The sequence below is a fragment of the Plecotus auritus genome, assembly GCF_963455305.1.
Source record: "Plecotus auritus genome assembly, chromosome: 3".
Classification (NCBI taxonomy): Eukaryota; Metazoa; Chordata; class Mammalia; order Chiroptera; family Vespertilionidae; genus Plecotus; species Plecotus auritus.
This window is the reverse complement of record NC_137772.1, coordinates 182982936-183001184: the sequence shown is the minus strand read 5'-3', so window position 1 is coordinate 183001184 and position 18249 is coordinate 182982936. Positions and strand designations below refer to the sequence as shown.

Here is an 18249-nt window from a genome sequence, read left to right as displayed (position 1 = left end):
TCTTAGGAGTCCATTTGTTTTGGAGCCTACAGGACATGGCATGAACAGCAACAATGTAAAAGCTCTTCATAAAAATCTCATGACTAGCCCTAGCGGATGTGGCTCAGTGGACAGAGTGTCAGCCTGCGGACTGAAGGGTCCCAGGTTCGATTCCGGTCAAGGGCACATGCCCGGGTTGCAGGCTTGGTCCCCAGTGTGGGGCGTGCAGTAGCAGATCAATGATTCTCTCTCATCAGTGATGTTTCTATCTCTCTCTCCCTCTCCATTCCTTTCTGAAATCAATAAAAATTTATTTTTTAAAAATCTCATGATTACTTTATTCACCTGACATGGTAGAATTCGGCCTCTCAATCCATTAGAGCCAGATTGCTTCACCTGAGCATCTCCATCAGTCCCTTCCTTTGCATCCACATGGCCACCATATCGTCCTCCTCTTATACCTACACTCATTTTCCTAATTGCATCCCCAGACTGTGGTCAGCAAGCCACAGCCCAAGGGCCACATCCAGCCCACAGCCTATTTGTGGATAGAGTTTCACTGGAACACAGCCACACCTACTCATTTACGTATTATCTACGGTTGCTTTCCACAATGGCAGTGCTGAGTATGTGCAACAGAGCCTGTGTGGCCCAGAAGTTATATCTAGCCCTTCACAGAGGAAGTCTGCCAGCCCCTAACCTAGACTGCCATCCAGTCTTCTTCCCCTTCAACCCAGGAAATAACATGCCACCTCCTGATTAGTCTTACTTTGAAACTTTTCCCAAAACGGATACTGTTCTCCCTTTCTAAGGGGGCCCAGGCAAGTGAAGATAAATGAATACCCAGCAGGCGGAAGTGACAGTAAGGACTGGTGTGGACTGGTGTCTAGTAGGTACTACATAACTTCCTACTTTCTAAAGGGAGCCTCATTCAGTCTGTATTGTTAAGGAATGTCTAGCCCTAACACTTTGTGTACCAAATGGTGTCTGTTTTTTGATAAATGTTAAACTCCTAATATAGGACACTTTGATAAATGTTAAACTCCTAATATAGGACACAGGAGATGCTAGCCCTGGCCAGTGTGGCTCAGTTGATTGGAATGTTGTCTGTGCACCAAAAGGTTGCCGGTTCGATTCCTGGTCAGGGCACATGCCCTGGTTGCAGGTTAGATCCCCGGTAGGGGGCGTGCGGCTGGCAGCCGGTCAGTGTGAGAACATTGGTGTTTTTCTCTCTCTCCCTCTCCCTTCCTCTCTCTAAAAATTAATTTAAAAATCTTAAAATATTTTAAAAACAAAACAGGAGGTGCTTCATAATTCTGTCTCATCCACCGTTGCTCAACTCCCCTTTGATAAGTCCAACAGAAACCCGGGGGGTCACTGGCTCATCCCTTCTTGCTACTGCAGCACCTGGCACAGGGCTAAAGCCTTTTCTGTCTACAATACGGAAATGTCACCTTTATGAAAGGACTGGATGTCATTTGTTCGACTATAACTAGCCAGGTAATATTTTTGCACCCAAAGACAATTATTGCAAATATGAGATACAGGAGGGAATCTGGGTTCCAGGCTTGATCTTGCCTTGAAAAACCTCTGTGAAGTTAGGCATTTAGCCTCTGGTAATTCAAGTTCTTCATTTAGAAAATGCAATAATATCCACTCTATACAGCTCAAGGTCATTTTAAGGATACAGTATGGATAACTGATATGAATGTGCTTTGAAAACATTAAAGTGAAATTATTTTATATTCTGGGTAAAAAACTATTCAGCTATTTTTAAGCTATCTGTTGCCACAGGGCAATGCAGGGAAATTAAAAAAATGTTATGAGCTTATAAAGTGGCAGACTGATTGTAATAACTTGAATTTTATACAGTACAATCCAGAGAGTACAGTATCTTTCAGACACAAATACAGACTCCATTACTGAAATGTCAGTTTCTTCCTCTTTGAAATAAGTGTAATGAGCCTGGCCGGTTTGGGTCAGTGGTTGAGCATTGACCTATGAACCAGGTTACCATTCAATTCCTGGTCAGAGCACATGCCTGGGTTGCGGGCTCAATCCCTAGTGGGGACGTGCAGTAGGTAGCTGATCAATGATTCTCTCTCATCACTGATGTTTCTATTTCTCTCTTCCTCTCCCTTCCTCTCTGAAATCAATAAAATATATATATTAAAGTATATGTATATTAAGAATATATATATATATATATATATGTGTGTGTGTGTGTGTACATATATGCACACACATTTGCATGTTTGTTTTGCTAGACAGTGTTTGGCATTGGATGAGACTCCTTCCTTCCCTTGGTCTCCAGTTTTAATTAACGCAGCCCCTCCTGGTGCCGAACGGTAAATTTTCAGAACAGACTTTTTAGTGTCTCTTTTTCCAAACACAGCATAATCCCTAGATTACGTACCTGTGATGTTAGACAAAGCCAAAGAATCCATAGAATCCCGAACGCTCTGCTCCGGTTTCAAGTCTGACAAGCACTCCAGGGAATCTTCATACCACTGGGTTTGGTCATGGTTGTATCCCGAGGCCCCATGGTCCAGATCCAGCTCCTGGAGCCTTCTGCTGCTTGCCGGGCCTGGGTGGCTGCCGTACGCAGAATCTCCCAGGCCATCTTGTGACTGTGCCCAATACATATCAGATTGGTATTTTTTACTTGCGAGGCTCTGGTTATTTTGCTTTAACTCGGTCTTATTTTTAACCATGTTATCAGATATCCAGTGCTCACTGGCTCGAATATCTATCTCGTTGGGCTGCTGCTGAAAGAGGCTTTTATCACCAAACTTGAGGAGGAGCTGCGTCATATAATCTTCATGCTCGGCCCATTCTTCAGGGTCTTCTGGGGTTTCGTGCTCGACTCTGCCTTTCCAAAAGTCTTCATTGACAAAACCTGCTCCCTGCCTGGAGAGACTCAGGTCATCCAACTTCCGAGAAAGGGTGTCGTCGGCGTTGCCCGAGAGGCCAGGAAACTTGTAGTTGAGAGCAGGGGACAAGAGGAGAGACTGTCTGCACTGGTCCGCTGACCGGCTGCTTTTGCCCATCCGGACACTTCTTCTGGAGTCTCTCGACCGAGCGGACTGAAACGCAGAGTCGGAGGAATCGGAGGCGTGGATGTCTTCACCGAGGCTGCACGTTTTTGAGCAATAGATCTGACCTTGTTTGGGGAGGAAGGGACACCCCAGCAGAGAGGCTTTGCACTGGGCACAGGAGAAGCAGGCTTCTGTCGCGTGCCAGTGCTGCCCGTCGTAGGTCATCTGGGCGTGGTCCACACCTGTTTTGAAAAAGGATAGAACAACAGACTACAGCTCAACCTTGAAACAAAGGGAGAAGGAAGAGATGGAAAGAGGGGTGATGGGAATGTTCTGTTTCTTGATAGCGTTGTGGGTCACAAAGTCCGTATCCACAAATTTGCCTACCTGCTAAAATTTGTTTGTAACCCCCAAATCAATACTTGCAGTTTTCAAGGTCATTTGCGGACAGGTGCAGAGGGGTGAAAAGTTTGAGTTGACCACCATATATGCTCCCAGGTGAGGTCAAACAAGGTGATCCTCTGCCTTCTGTTTCCGCTCTTGTGCTTTCAACAAGTGGCATATTCGTGGTCTACTTATACCATGTTTCCTTTAGATTTTTGTACTTTTTTGGTGCTTTTGCTATTTAAATGGCCCTCAAGCATAGTGCTAAAATGCTGTCTAGTGATACTAAGTACAAGAAGGCTGTGATCTGCCATACAGAAAAAATACGTGTGTTAGATAAGCTTCATTCAGTCACATGGTACAGTGCTGCTGGCTGCAACTTCAGTGTTAATGAGCCAACAATATATGTGACTGGGGCGGGCAGGAACCTATCCCTGTATTTCCGCTAGGAGCAATGCTCGGTATTCCATCAGTCAGGTGACTTTGTAGAGTGCAAATCCCTCAAATGAAAATCGATTCTATAGTCCTTGGTCAAAACTCATAAAACTGAAACATTTAAGATCTGTACATTTCACTATATGTAAATTATACCTCAATTTAAAAAAAAAAAATAGACTGTGGACAATTACAAAGGCCAATGGGAACGAGACTGAGCAGACAGGCCAGGCTGTGACTCACCAATGTGCTCGCCGCAGGTTTCACAGTACTCTGCATACAGAGACTCGAAGCAGCCACAGCAGAACGGGCGGCCGTCCTTCATGATGTACCTCTGCCCTCCCAGGACCGTCTCACACTCAAGGCAGCAGAAGTGTTTCATGTGCCAGTGGCGACCCTCCGCTTCCGTGCACTCATCAGCAAAAATGATCTTTAAGAGGAATATGAAAGCAGAGGATGACAGAAAATCACTGTGAGCTCTTTCCAAGGCCAAGTCGCTTAGATGGCGAACCTTGTTTCTTACAGCCTCAAGCTTGACTCTAACTTGCTTCAGCTATAAAATTGAGCAGTCATTGAAAACGTGAAAAAAGAGAAACTAAGTGCTTGTTTAAACTTTATGAATGTCCAACCCCTATGCTGTACACCTGAAACCAATATAATAGTGAATGTCAACCATAACTGAAAAATAAAACAGATTTCTTCATTGGAGATAATTAATTTGGTCATTATTTTGCTCCCCAATTGCATTTTATTGGCATAATCTGGCAAAGAAGACATTAACATTGAAATAATTCAGTGGTCTGTGTTTTAATAGAAAACTCGTAAAAATGTCTGTGGAGTCAACATTTACAGCAATCCAGACGCTGGGCTGTGTGAGCCACACTTGTATAGCTGCTGCTTCGCTTGACCTGGTGGCCATTGGCAGACTAAAGAATAAATTTTCAAATATCACATTATTAAAAAAAAAAAAAAAACTTAAAAAAAACAAATGTATAAAGAAAAAACTGAACATTCACTGTCACTGAGTGAAGGAGACTCAGAAAAAAAAATATATATATATATATATATATAAAAATGCAATGAGGTACCCTGGATTGGATCTTAGAATAGAAAAGACACATTAGTAGCAAAACTAGAAGTCTAAATAAAGTGTACAGTTTAGTTAATGGTATAACAGCAATATTAACTTCTCAGTTTCAATGCACATACTCTGTGGAAGATACTAACAACAGGGAAGGAGGGTGTAAGGACCTCTAACACCTCCAACTCTTCTGTCAATCTTAAATGACTTTACAATAAAAAGCTTAAGAAAAAAATTCCTTTCACACCACCATCCCTTCCCACATGCCCCACAGGTAACCACTGTTAACGTAGTGCATGTCTTGCTGTATGTACCGTGTCTGGATGTATACAAACAAGTGTACAATCTTGGTTTGTTCCCCCTTTCCCTAACAGGAATAAGATCATCTGCTCTACTCTCCTTGCCACTCGTTTTTCTCTCCCCATCCATCAAGAGCCTCCCACTTATCGATGCACAGACGCCTGGGGCCCGCTCTTTATTTTGCTTAGATGTGAACAGTGGAATATTGGCTGACTGGGAGCTTATTTTCCCCAGCGTTAAGGGATGAACTTTTTTACCTCGTCACATGCCGAGCACCGTGGTTTGAGCAGTTCAGCATGGTGTCTGCCACAGTGAATTTTTCCATCCTGATAAAAATAGATGAGGTCCACCAGCAGCTCGTTACACGTGAAGCAGACAAAACAGGACGGGTGCCAGCACACTCCGGGGCCCGCCCGCGAGGCGAACACGGCAATCTCGCCTCCGTTGATCTTCAACCCGCACTGAAAACAGAAAGCACGATCCTTCTGGGATGATGGGATTGTCAGCCTCTCCACTTGCCACTAAGTCCCAAATTTGTCAGGAAAGCTTTTTATTTTTCTCCCCTCCTATGAGTGATTAAGTAGCTCCTTAATGCTGGATTATGTGTGATTCTCAGCTAAAATGAGCAGGCCTCCGACAGACTTCCCACCTAGACTATTCCTAAGAAGGGTTTTGTCCGACTCACATTAAGGGTGGTTTTCCTGAGCCAGCCTCCTGCTGGATGCATTTCTGACGCTGAGAATGGCCGGTAAGGATCTGAATGTCTTCATTTTGTCCGCCTTTTGTGAACACTAGGTGTACCCTAGCACCTCCCAACCTGCCAGGACCCTAGGGGGAGCAGGAGGTCACCCGATGTTTGCCTAAGGGCAGACGGACTCTCCCGACATACACGGCAGTGTAGCCAGTTATAAACATTAATCCCCATTTGACAAAGAGCTGGGCTGCCTTTCTTTGGCTTCGTTTTTGGAGGCCTTTGGGGCCCACACGTGTGCTGGCCCTGTCACCCTCCCACCCCCAGCTCACTCCATCCACATCACCCCCATGGGCCACTCATTCTAGAAAGGGCTACCTGCTCGCACACGGCGTGCATCACGGCTCTGGATAGAAGTTTGATCGTGCCTCTTCCCAGTGCTTCCTTCTTCCGCTGAGCACTGAACACCTGCAGTTCTTTCTTCTCCTCTTCGCTCAAAGACTGGCAATACCGCACCTTTGCGGAAGGAACACAGAAGCACCACCCTGGAGCACGTCCCCCTCACCAGTTCTCCATTTCCAGAAACGAAGAGCACACTTAGATGTCCTGCCCCTGTGCATCTCCAGTTTAGAAATAACACCAGACCTTTCATTGACTCAAAACCTTACAGCCTCTAGCAAAAGGGAAAAGCAATTTAAAAGAACACTCTTTTTTTAAAATACGAAATGTTTAATTTCAACTCTTGTCAGCAGAGACTCTAAAAAAATGTAACGTATTAACCTTTCTACAAAAGGTTTAAATTTAATTGCCACGTTTGCTCTACATTCTGCAGGCACTCAAGTCAACTCCAGGCCTGAACTATACTGTGAGGCATTAAGCCTGGATGAAGGGGTGGGGCGATCTCAGGCACCTGCAGGCCCCTGGTCTCCGGTGGGTGGCTGCAAACACTATAAAAACCAACTTGTGTTTACTGCACTGACACCCTTTTCTCTCCGAGAGAATGGAAAGCTGTATTCTCCGGCCACATTTTAACTGAAGAAAGGCAAGGGATGGGAGGAGCTGGGGTTTATGAGGGACATCGCAATGCTTGGTGTTTATTTTCTTAGCCTTCTTCCTGTTATTTTACCTCATTGTCATGTGGTGGCAACTGGTACAAAAGCTGTTTAATTCGATGTTTCTCTCCAGGGCTGTTAACATACGGAACCTTTTCCTCTGGTAAGCAAGCAAAATAGAGCTGGATCTGAGGAAGAGAGGGAGAGAAAGACATGGAGAAAGTGAGCGTCTTCGCTCACTCCATCTCAAAAAGTTACTTGTCCCTGCAGGGACAAGGTTTGGCCTCTTGTGCTAATGAGAAGACCAGCTGAGCCAACTCTCATCCAGCTGCTAACTCCTCTTCAGGAATGTAATTTGCAGTGACAATTAGGGCCGTCATAAATTACACGCCATAAAATATGCACCTTTAAGGCCACAATTCCCCAGCCCAGTCTCCCCAGGGTCAGCAAGAGTCCTGGGTGAATGCTACAAATGGCCACACAGGCTGCGTGACACTGTCCCAAACCCCGCCAGCACACAAACACGCTGAATTTGTTCTCTGAATTTCACATGTTACAAAGACAAAAAGCTGTTTTGTTACCCTCTGTAAACTCTCCCTTATCAAGTTCTCTCCAAGCATCGGCTTTCTTTGCTTCCATGAGTGTTATTTTCTAAATACCGGAGTCAATTTCCCCAAAGACACTGGAGGGGAGCCATACTTAGACTTGGTTCATTTGGAAAGGAGAACTCATTTTTTTTTCCTGTTATATTTAAAGGAGCATCCCTTCATGAGTACCACAGTGCTGAGAAAGAAGAAAAGGGATTCCAGAAAGAAAGACAGGAGATTGGGGAGTTGGGGGCATGCCTGCTTCAATACCTTAGTATCCCACAACACCTACCCACCCTAAGCTTCTAAAAGGGGTTCTTTTTTTTTAAAAAATATATTTCTTTATTGATTTCAGAGAGGAAGGGAGAGGGAGGGAGGGAGGGAGAGAGAGAGAGAGAGAGAGAGAGAGAGAGAGAGAGAGAGAGAGAGAAACATCAATGATGAGAGAGAATCATTGATCGGCTGCCTCCTCTGCAAGTCCCCTACTGGGGATCGAACCCACAACCCAGGCATGTGCCCTTGGCCAGAATCGAACCTGGGACCCTTCAGTCCACAGGCTGACACTCTATCCACTGAGCCAAATCCGCTAGGGCAGGGGTTCTTTATTAATAAGCAGTTTGTCAAAATATCGCTTTCCTATCTAGTGCACCGGCACTCCACCCTCTCCCCCTATATCAGCAACAGCAGCGTTTGCAGTTATAAAAATACTGAGTACACCTCAAGTATGATGCTAGGCCCTTGAAGAATGAGAAGCCCCTATTCTCCAGAGAGTTCCCACCATACAGAAAACAACCGTAACTCAAGCAACTGCACACCTTTTATTTCAAACTATACCTCAGCCCTTATGATAACATTTATCACCTGCAACTTTTAACAAGTTCATTATGAGGACATTGGGAAAATAAAAATAGGCATCCAGAATGTTCTCATCTTCCTTAAAATAACAATCCAAACAAAGCCCCAAATTAGCTCTTCAATATTAGTGTTCCATCCCCACTGAATGGTGACAGATTCTTGTATGTGCAAGGTTATCCAAGGTCAACGCAATGACACTTCAGATGGTTTCTCCCAGCTCTGCATTTCCTCTCTTCCAAAGCACAAGCTCTCTGAGAGCTGGCGTGGAAACCTGCCTCTTTTATTACCTTTTTGTTGCTACTGGAGTTTTTCAAAAGGTTAAATTCCTCTCATTCTCTGCAAAGGGACTCATTAGAAGCCCACATAACAAATGCATGTGCAGTGCTCTGGATTCCGGTCATCAGAGCATCCTCCTAGGGCGGTGGTCGGCAAACTGCGGCTCGCGAGCCACTTGCAAGCCACGGTTTGGTGCTCTGTTGACTAATGAGTTTGCCGACCACTGGGACAGGGGCTTAATCACAAGGAACAACAACAGCCTGAAATTATTGGAATCGAGAGTCTAGGTCAGTGGTCGGCAAAGTCATTAGTCAACAGAGCGGCAAACCGCGGCTCACGAGCTGCATGTGGCTCACGAGCCGCAGTTTGTCGACCACTGTCCTAGGGCTTCTGGACCCAAGAGCTCAAGAGGAATAGAAAACTTTCATTGAGAAACGAGGTTATGACCTTGAAAAGCAAAACTATAAAATCATCCAAAGGGGAGAGAGGACTGAGGAGGGTAGCGTGGCAGTGATGTTGTATAAATTGTTAAAAATTCTTTAAAAATCTTAACTCATTGAAAAACACAGCCCGGGACGACCAGGTTCCCACCTGCTCTGGTCGAAGTCCGGGGGGCACCCAGGCATACTCCTCCAGCGCACAGCCAGAGTCATCATCTGACGTGGAACTTCGCTGGCACCCGAAGGCGAGTTTGCTCATTTTGGGCTCCATCTCCAAAGGCATAGCAACGTTCAAAGGCTGGTTTTCTCAGTCACAGGACATCAAACAATGGCTGCTGTGGACAATATAAGAAAAAGCAAATTGAAAACCTGCAGGCATGGCTCTTATTGGATGCCTGTTTACACATAGCTGGGCCCTCAGAAAACACCCAGTTTACCAGTTCACCGCCCCAGCCCCCAGGCCCATGGACACTTAAAATCAGGGCTCCATGATGCAGAAACAGCCCCCTTTCCAGCTCAGCATTTCCGAAGATGCCACCAAAATTAGTTTAGTCCCAGTGGCCCTTCGAAGGTGCTTCTCCACACCATTATTCATTGGAAAGGTTCAAGACAATCGCCTTGCCTGACACATCAGATTAAACTTCCCACAAATGAAATCCCTGTGAAGTCCCATGAGTTGAAAAAAGAAGTGTGGGGATTGTACCTCTTCCCACCTTGCCCACTATGTGCCATGAAAAATGGCTCCAGACCCCACTCCACTCCCCACATGTCCTCATCGATTTTCCCCACCCAGGCATTGCTGCCTGTGGCATGGGTCCACTGGGCCAAATAGCTTAGGTTTCAGGTTTCTAATAAAGTTTTGAGAGACACTAAACTTAGTTTACTCATTGGGTAGAAATAGCACAGTTAAATCCTTATATAGCATGATAAATCTGCAAGCCCTTACTATCTATGGGCTGAAGTTCGCCAGACATTCATTAATGAGTTCCTTCAACAAAAAATAATTGAATCCAAGCGTGAGGTTAAAATAAAACCCAGCGTGCTATTAGTGTTGAGCTGCATTATTAGCAGGTATCCACTGAAACGTTATGCAGCACCTACTATGTGTGACGTGCTATCAGCCTGCTATTGGCAAAGGCAGTCCCCTCAGCTGAAGGCTATAAAGGTGTCTCGGTAACAGTCCCTGCCCTACAACCCAGGGAACTTGGACATCACCATGTATGTTCCTTATAAGTTTCCTCTGATTTTTAAAAATCATCCCTCAAGGAACTTTGTCATCACCATTTATGTTCCTTATAAGTTTTTTCTGATTTTAAAAAACCATCCCTCATCCCAAGGCCCCAAGAAGAAACAAAGATACAAGATTTTCAGAATCAGATGAAGCTTTTTATAACTGCCCCTTTCCCTCTACAAAAAAAATAACATATATATATATATATATATATGTATATATGTGTGTGTATATATATAGATATAGATATAGATATAGATATAGATATAGATAAAGATATATAGATGGATAGATAATTAGCCCAACCCAAGTTTATAGAAAACAAGGCTCAAGGAAGTTAAGTGACTTGCCCAAGGTCACACAGCTAAACTAAAAGCCAGGATCTACCAGGGGTGGGCAAACTTTTTGACTCGAGGGCCACAATGGGTTCTTAAAACTGGACCGGAGGGCCGGAACAAAAGCATGGATGGAGTGTTTGTGTGAACTAATATAAATTCAAAGTAAAAAAGCGGAGGGAAGAGCAAGAGAACCCTCCGCTCTTTCGGCTCCGCGGGCCGGAGAGAACAGCCGAACGGGCCGGATCCGGCCCGCGGGCTGTAGTTTGCCCACGGCTGATCTAGACTATGTGCCTGCCACATCAGACTTCTAAAAATTATTCTGCCTTAAAAAATTCCCTTGTTTGCTTAAACAGGTAGGAAAAAACCTCAACACTTCCAGACTGAAACTAAGTCATTTATCAGTGATTATATCAACACAACTCTAAGTACTTATCCTGTTAGAAAAGGTTACTTACTAAAACCTATGATTATGAAAATGTACGGTTTTTCTTCTATATGTCAAAGGACACAAATGGAAGGCCAAACACCCAATGGCTGTGATCTGTCCCAGCAGTAGGAGCAAAGCCACACAGTAGATATTATTCCAGCTAATAAATTTAACTTTCCTTCACCCTGAACAAAAAGTAAAGATGACCTCATTTCCCACACCACCACTGGGAGGTTATGACCTTTTAAACAAGTCATCGTTTCACACAGGTGCAACTCATTCATGTTCTTGACTTGGGAAAGGCTTTCTAACATAGGGGGTTGCACTTACTCCTCAATAAAAAGAATGTGTTAATGACAGAACATTTCTTGGATTTAGTCTTTTGCTTTCATTTAAACACACACACACATAAATACACACACACACATAAATACACACACACACACACACACACACACACACACACACACACACACACACACCACTAACAAACAAAAGCTCCCCTATGTCCAAAACTAGAGGTTAAGAATTGAATTAGTAACTCAAACACCTCCCCAGGAGAAGGGATGCTTGCAATGCAATTTCACCTGAATCATGAAATATACCTATTTGTCCCTTGACACATCTGGCCAAGGAGGAAGACACTAAGGTACCTACTTTGCACAAACTTACAAAGAACATAAATATTTAATAGAACCTAAAAATTAAGTGTCACGATCTTATAAAACAAGAGAAAACACCACAAATGAAGATAAATCATGGGTTTTCTAAGGTAACACAAAGGTGCAGATTGCCAAGGATCTGAGTTCCTTTGAGGGCTGTGTTCCTTGATTAGCCTTCTGTGGAAAAGGTACAGTAAATGACTATCCTATTCAAGGTAAATCAACTTTGGCACTGACGGCCACAACCCCCACCTCCCAATCATCTGGATGTGCCGCCACATCTCAGGCCTCCAACTCGCACACACCCTCCAGCCTTTCCACAACCCACACTGAGCACTTCATTCCTCGACTGCATGGAGAGACCAACGGAAGGGTCCTGAGTGAGTCACTGTATCACAGGCACGGCTTTTGGTTTCATTTGTTGGCACTCTGACAGCTAACATAGTTCTCTGGGCCTCGCCTGTTAGTGTTATGGCATTTAATCGCCATATCAAGCAACCCAATCAGGGTGTATCTTGTTAACAGAGGAGGAGACGGCCTCAGAGTGATTTGCCACAGGTCAACCATCCAAGGTCAGTAAGGTAATTGGCAGCACCCTTAGAACCAGGCCTGTGATCTCAAAGCTCTCAGCGCCTTCCTGCCTCCCCAAGGTGGAACTGTTGCTCCAGCTCCCTTTCCTTTGGTGAACCAGCCACGCACTGCACTGCAGGCACGCAAAAGGACATAACTGGATGGGAGACCGTCCACTTTGCCCAGAGAAGGACTTTGAGGAGAAGATAGTTGAAAGGATTATAAAAATTCAATGGCCTCATGAATTGTTGCTTCAGAGTTGATTCTTTGGAGAAAGCCTCTTTTTCCTTTGTGTCAGCAGATAATTACACAAAATAACAAGTCATTACATTTATTAGAAAGTTCTCAGAGCTGACCAAAAAACAAACATTAGAAAAATAAAAGGCCCAGCTGGCGTGACTCAGTGGTTGAGCGTCAACCTATGAACCAGGAAGTCACAGTTCAATTCTCAGTCAGGGCACATGCTCGGCTGTGGGAGCGTTTAGGAGGCAGCCGATCAATGATTCTCTCTCATCATTGATTTTCCTCTCTCTCTCTCCCTCTCTCTTCCTCTCTGAAATCAATAAAAATATTTTTAAAAAATAAAAAAAATAAAAGTTATATAGCATGACCTCCACCTACCAGGTTGTGGTAAGAGATGCTACTGTTTTTCTTTACTAACAAAAATCTTGATTTTGGATCCTTACTTTTTTCTTTTTTTAAATGACATGTACTTGTCAGCAGATCCAGAATATATTCTTAAGCCTATCACTGTCTCATATCACCACACAAGACAGCAGTTGACTGCTGAGCATGTTCTTGCCCTTGCAAAAGATTCAAATGATAAAAGTAATAAAAATATGATCTCACAAATATCCCTTATGTAGGCATGTATATGACTATATGGTATCTGCTCTTCCTAATGACACGTGAAGTGACTGCCAAAATACCTCCTTTTAGGCTAAACGTAAAACCATGGGTGAATTAAATCTGAGAAAAATTCCATTCATTTCATTTCCAGGTGTTGTCTCTTAAAGTTAATCACGTGAAAGGGGGACACAAAGCAGGTTTACAAATGGGGTTATGACAGTGGGTGAAATTTTTTTCAAGTTGTTTGGTGTGGGGTTTTTTTTGTTTTGTTTTGTTTTGATTTTTCAGAACCACTTAGATGTTCCTTTATTTATTTTGTATTTCACTTTTGTAAATAATTTTTATTTTGATGTAATTTCAAACTTCAGAAGAGTTGCAAGAAGAGTAGGCAACTTTTTTACAGCATGTGCCCGGACTCAACAACTGCTTACATTTTGCTTCATTTGCTTTATCATCCTCTTCCTGCTCCTCTTTCTCACATACACAACACACCATTTCAAAGTGTGTATTTTTCATATTCTCTTACCAAGCCATAGCTCAATTAAACATAGCTGTTTAGAAAATGTTCATTTAAAAAACAATGTGCAAGGCATCATGTGGTTCTCAACCTTTTTAATGCCACGACCCTTTAATACAGTTCCTCATGTTGTGGTGACCCCCAACCATAAAATTATTTTCGTTGCTACTTCATAACTGTAATTTTGCTACTGTTAATGAATCGTCATGTAAATATCTGTGTTTTCCGATGGTCTTAGGCGACCCTGCTAGCGGTTCTCAACCTGTGAGTCACGACAGTTAGATGCTGGAGATAAATAGAATAAAAAGCCCAAATAGTTCAACCCATCAGTATTCTGTGATCATGGGGAGGCAGGTTTATTATCCTGGTCTTGAAATGCTGTACTAAGCTGAATGAATTTAATCACACATGAATGACAGCTATGCAGTAAGCCATTCTGTACTAGGTCTGACCCTGTTAAGGGAATGAATCAGTAGGAGCCCCACCTCTCCATCACCTCTTTATAACTCTGGATGTAAGTAAGTCTTGTAATGTAGAGAGAAGTAAACGTTTTCAGGGTTGGGTTTGTTCATGTCCCAGAGTCTGACCATTAAGGAAATGTGAGAGGAAGCAACACCTTTAAGAATGAACACCACCATCAAAGATGGCACTGACGTCAAGCACAAAGAGCAGGAAATTGAATTAAATTCGAGCAGGTTATGATATTTGCAGATTTTACTTTGAAGAGAAGACTAAAAGCCAACTACAGGAGTCAAGGAGAGAAATGATGACAAACAGAAGAGCAGGACGTGAACACTAGGGTGGGGAGAAAGAAGCCTGAGGTTGGGTAGAGAGAGATGAGATAAGAAAGACAAGGGTTATCGTGGGAGTAACTTCGTGCCAGACAACACAAAATGGAACCCTATCCCTCCTTTGTCCTTTTTCTCCCTTCCCCCTTCGGAATTGTTAAATAGCTACTTTTTTCCATTTAAAAAGACCCAAAGACAAACAGCTCTCAGATGTGTGACTTCTCCGTCATCATAATTGTCAAGAGAACATGTGACCCAAAGGAAGAGCAATCCTTGGGGAATGGAATCTGGTGCTCTCAGCATTCAGGGGATGCAGCCCTGCAGTCTTCACGCCTTTGACAGGCCACCACACATCTCGGGGCCTGGTTCTTAAAAATGGCATCTATTTTCTAAGGATATGAAAGTTTTAAAGAAGAAAAAGTTACATGAATATAAAGAATTAAAGTTACTATAGATGTGTACCAACTGGCATTGTTACTGTCCCTGCGACGACATAGATTTCCTTGACGCTAACCAGCGACATCTGGAATAAGAACATGTTAATAAATTTTAAAAAAAGCACCGAATGTTGACATGTGAACATGTGAGTTTCATCATTTTTTTTTTTTTTTTTAGTTTGGGAAGGCTCTAGCTTCCTGTGGAGCAAACAGTTTTGCCAAACTATTGACCATCTTTCCCAGCACCCTTGGACTCAGATCCTAACCCATCCCTACATAAAATTTCTAACACGCTACACACAGTGCATGTGCAAGCACATACACGCGTATACATGTGTGCACACATGCGTGCGTGCGCACATACACAGCATGTATAATGGTCTACAGAGCGTGGCAGGGTCTTTCCAGTGGTGTTAGGGAGAGCAACAATTGTAAGGACCCAGAATATCAGTATGCTTGGCTGTGAGGTAGCGCTTGTTACCCACATTGGAGTACAGCTTCATTCATCCAACATGCTGATGTCATGAGAGGTTTCTCATGAAATTTACTGCTAGATGCATTCACTCCATTTACTCATTCATCCTTATCTTTAAAGACCGTTATTGAATGGTTCTGGGAAAAATCAGAAAGAAGGCAACTGACATTTGTTCCATTAAAAGCCAGAACTGAAAAAAAGTATCCATCGCGCCAAGAATGCTTCCAAATTCCATTATACATTCTCTTGCTTTCTTTAATGATGGTTATATGTGTAATTCTATGTGATTTAGTCTTTGGCTGATCATCTTTCCATAGGAGTAAAAAATCAACAGTAGAAAAACACTGGCTTCAGGATTCAAGACACAGGAATTCTAATCCAGCCATCCCAGCTGGGTGTGACCTGAGAACCTGGTTCCTCAACTAGAATATAGGGCCGGTTCAAGGGCTACCTCACAATGTAGAGCTGATGTCCAGGAGTGCATGGCCCGGGGCTAAGATGGTGGACAAGTTTTTATAAGTTTTTTCTCTCCCTGTTCTCATGACGTCTGGATTCCTGCTACTTGAGTTTTTTCTTAAGTAACCTTTTCCATGGCCCACAACCAACAACCTCCAAATCTTTTTAAATGTGTTACTTCCAATACGCTGTAAATTAGGCAACTATTCCTTTGAAAAAAATTGTCTGAAAGTATATGGAATAATTAGGTTGTGGACAAGGGCTTAGGCATTCCTCCCATAAGCGCAGTAATCACTGGTTAAATAAGATAACATACAGCACATGAAGGTGTTACTAAAATTAAAAAGTAGCTTTATTATTTTGCAATGCTATTTTGGTATTTGGAGACCATTTATTTTCTAATGAGCTGTATGCTGCATCCAGAGTAGCTAAGGATTATTATTTTGATTGACCTTGACATATATATTTAAATCTTTATTATTTTTCCCTGAAGCTTAATAAGTCAGCACAGTATATGAAGGTCCAGAGACAGTAAATAGTTGACAGTTTCACTGGAAGACAGATTCTTCCAAAGAAGCAACAATGGACAGCAGTGGTAGCACTGAATGAACTTTCAAGTAGTACATGTCAAGCAGAAGACTTTGCACTTAACCCTCTAGGCCAGTGGTCGGCAAACCGTGGCTTGTGAGCCACATGAGGCTCTTTGGCCCCTTGAGTGTTCTAACACCACTTCTTCAAATAGACTCGCCCAGGCTGAAAACCGACTTCTGCGCATGGGCCACGAAGTTTCAATCGCACTGTACGTGTGCGCCCGCACGTGGTGTTTTGTGGAAGAGCCACACTCAAGGGGCCAAAGAGCCGCATGCGGTTCTTTGGCCCCTTGAGTGTGGCTCTTCCACAAAATACCACGGCCTGGGCGAGTCTATTTTGAACAAGTGGCATTAGAAGAAGTTTAAGTTTAAAAAATTTGGCTCTCAAAAGAAATTTCAATCGTTGTAGTGTTGATATTTGGCTCTGTTGACTAATGAGTATGCCGACCCTGCTCTAGGCAATGGGAGAGGACAAAAAGGTTATGATTAGGAGGGTGCCACTCCTGGTCTTAAGGAAAATTAAATAGGATAGAGATGGTCAGGAAAGAGAAAGGGAACCTGGGCGGGACCTATTAGCCCGTTATCACCAAGAGAGCCTAAACATGTTGGCTTGGTTTGGAAAGAAGGTAAAAGGAAAGAGAGAAACTGGGTCAAAGACAGTTTTGAGTCTTACCTGACTGAAACATCTGTCATGTACCAATATGGAAACTACATAGGCAAGTCAGACGGAGAGTGAGGGTCTGAGGGAGTTGAGGAGAATGAATTCAATCAGACCCATATTGCGGTGATACCTGTACATCAGTTCTGGTATGGTTCCTATAACATCATTCATCATTTTCTTGGACCAAGTCACCAAAGCAAATCAAAAGCATGTGAACAGAAAACAATAATTTTCAGTGGCTGCCAATGTAAATGAAGTCTAAGGTCATACCCCTAATTACAAATACTTTCCCCAAGGTAATGCCACTCTAGTTCCCATGTGAAGACTACCCTGGTAGGGTAAGGTCTTTATGAATAAGTATTTCTCATGTGAACATGCCCGGGGGAGCTAGAAATCCTTTGATCACCAAAAACCAGAACAGATACTGATTTGTCAAGTCAGTGGGCTAACATTCCCTAGGGGTCCCCTGCTGCTAAGTGCCATCCAGTGGACCACAAACTACTTAACAACTTCTTTGTTTAAACTGCTTGTTAACAAGAAGGTGCAGATCACACATACCCAAATCAAGTTACTCTACTGCTAGGCTAAACATGCAGGTGAATTAAATTTAACTCCAGGCTAATCTGGTAGCAGTGAGACTTGTAACACTCCCATTCTTCTCAGTACACAAAATATAACCCTTACGGATGCACATATCTCCTTGTTTATGATGACCTTAACTTAAAAATAAAAAAGCCTGAGACATATAAAAGGCATGGGCTGGCAAAATGACCACAATGATCTCTTTAAAGTTTTCACACACCCAAAGAGCACTCAATGCCTATGGTCTGCTCAAGACCGAAGTCGCTGCTAACAGAGCATAACGCAAATTGACTTATGCTGAAGTGAACTGTAAAGATAACGTGAGTAAAAAGTAAATACATTTTGTATAAAAAAATTAAAAGTAAAAACCTAACGAGGGTATCTGAAGATATCGCTTATGAAACATCCTTTAACTAAAACCACTTTGTACTAGCAATTAGTGGCACGAGGCCATGTGTCCTTTGGCGTTTTCTGCATTTTCCAGGTAAACGTCCACCCAACTTGTACATTTTCCCAACAACTGAGTGGCCTGTCATGCACCATCCAAT

At 43.2% G+C, this 18249-nt stretch overlaps 1 protein-coding gene across 4 annotated transcripts in view; it reads right to left on the bottom strand.

Moving 5' to 3' along the window:
- Positions 1-18249, bottom strand: part of PRICKLE1 (prickle planar cell polarity protein 1) — a 105617-nt gene that overhangs the window by 2560 nt on the left and 84808 nt on the right. For all 4 annotated transcript variants that reach the window (XM_080660666.1, XM_080660668.1, XM_080660667.1 and 1 more), the window contains exons 2-7: positions 9270-9453; positions 7035-7148; positions 6287-6424; positions 5475-5678; positions 4080-4266; positions 2396-3259 (exon numbers count right to left, since the gene is read on the bottom strand). In XM_080660666.1, coding sequence (XP_080516792.1) covers positions 2396-3259; positions 4080-4266; positions 5475-5678; positions 6287-6424; positions 7035-7148; positions 9270-9401 — 1639 coding nt within the window. In that variant the 5' untranslated portion in view covers positions 9402-9453. The remainder of the gene's footprint in view (positions 1-2395; positions 3260-4079; positions 4267-5474; positions 5679-6286; positions 6425-7034; positions 7149-9269; positions 9454-18249) is intronic.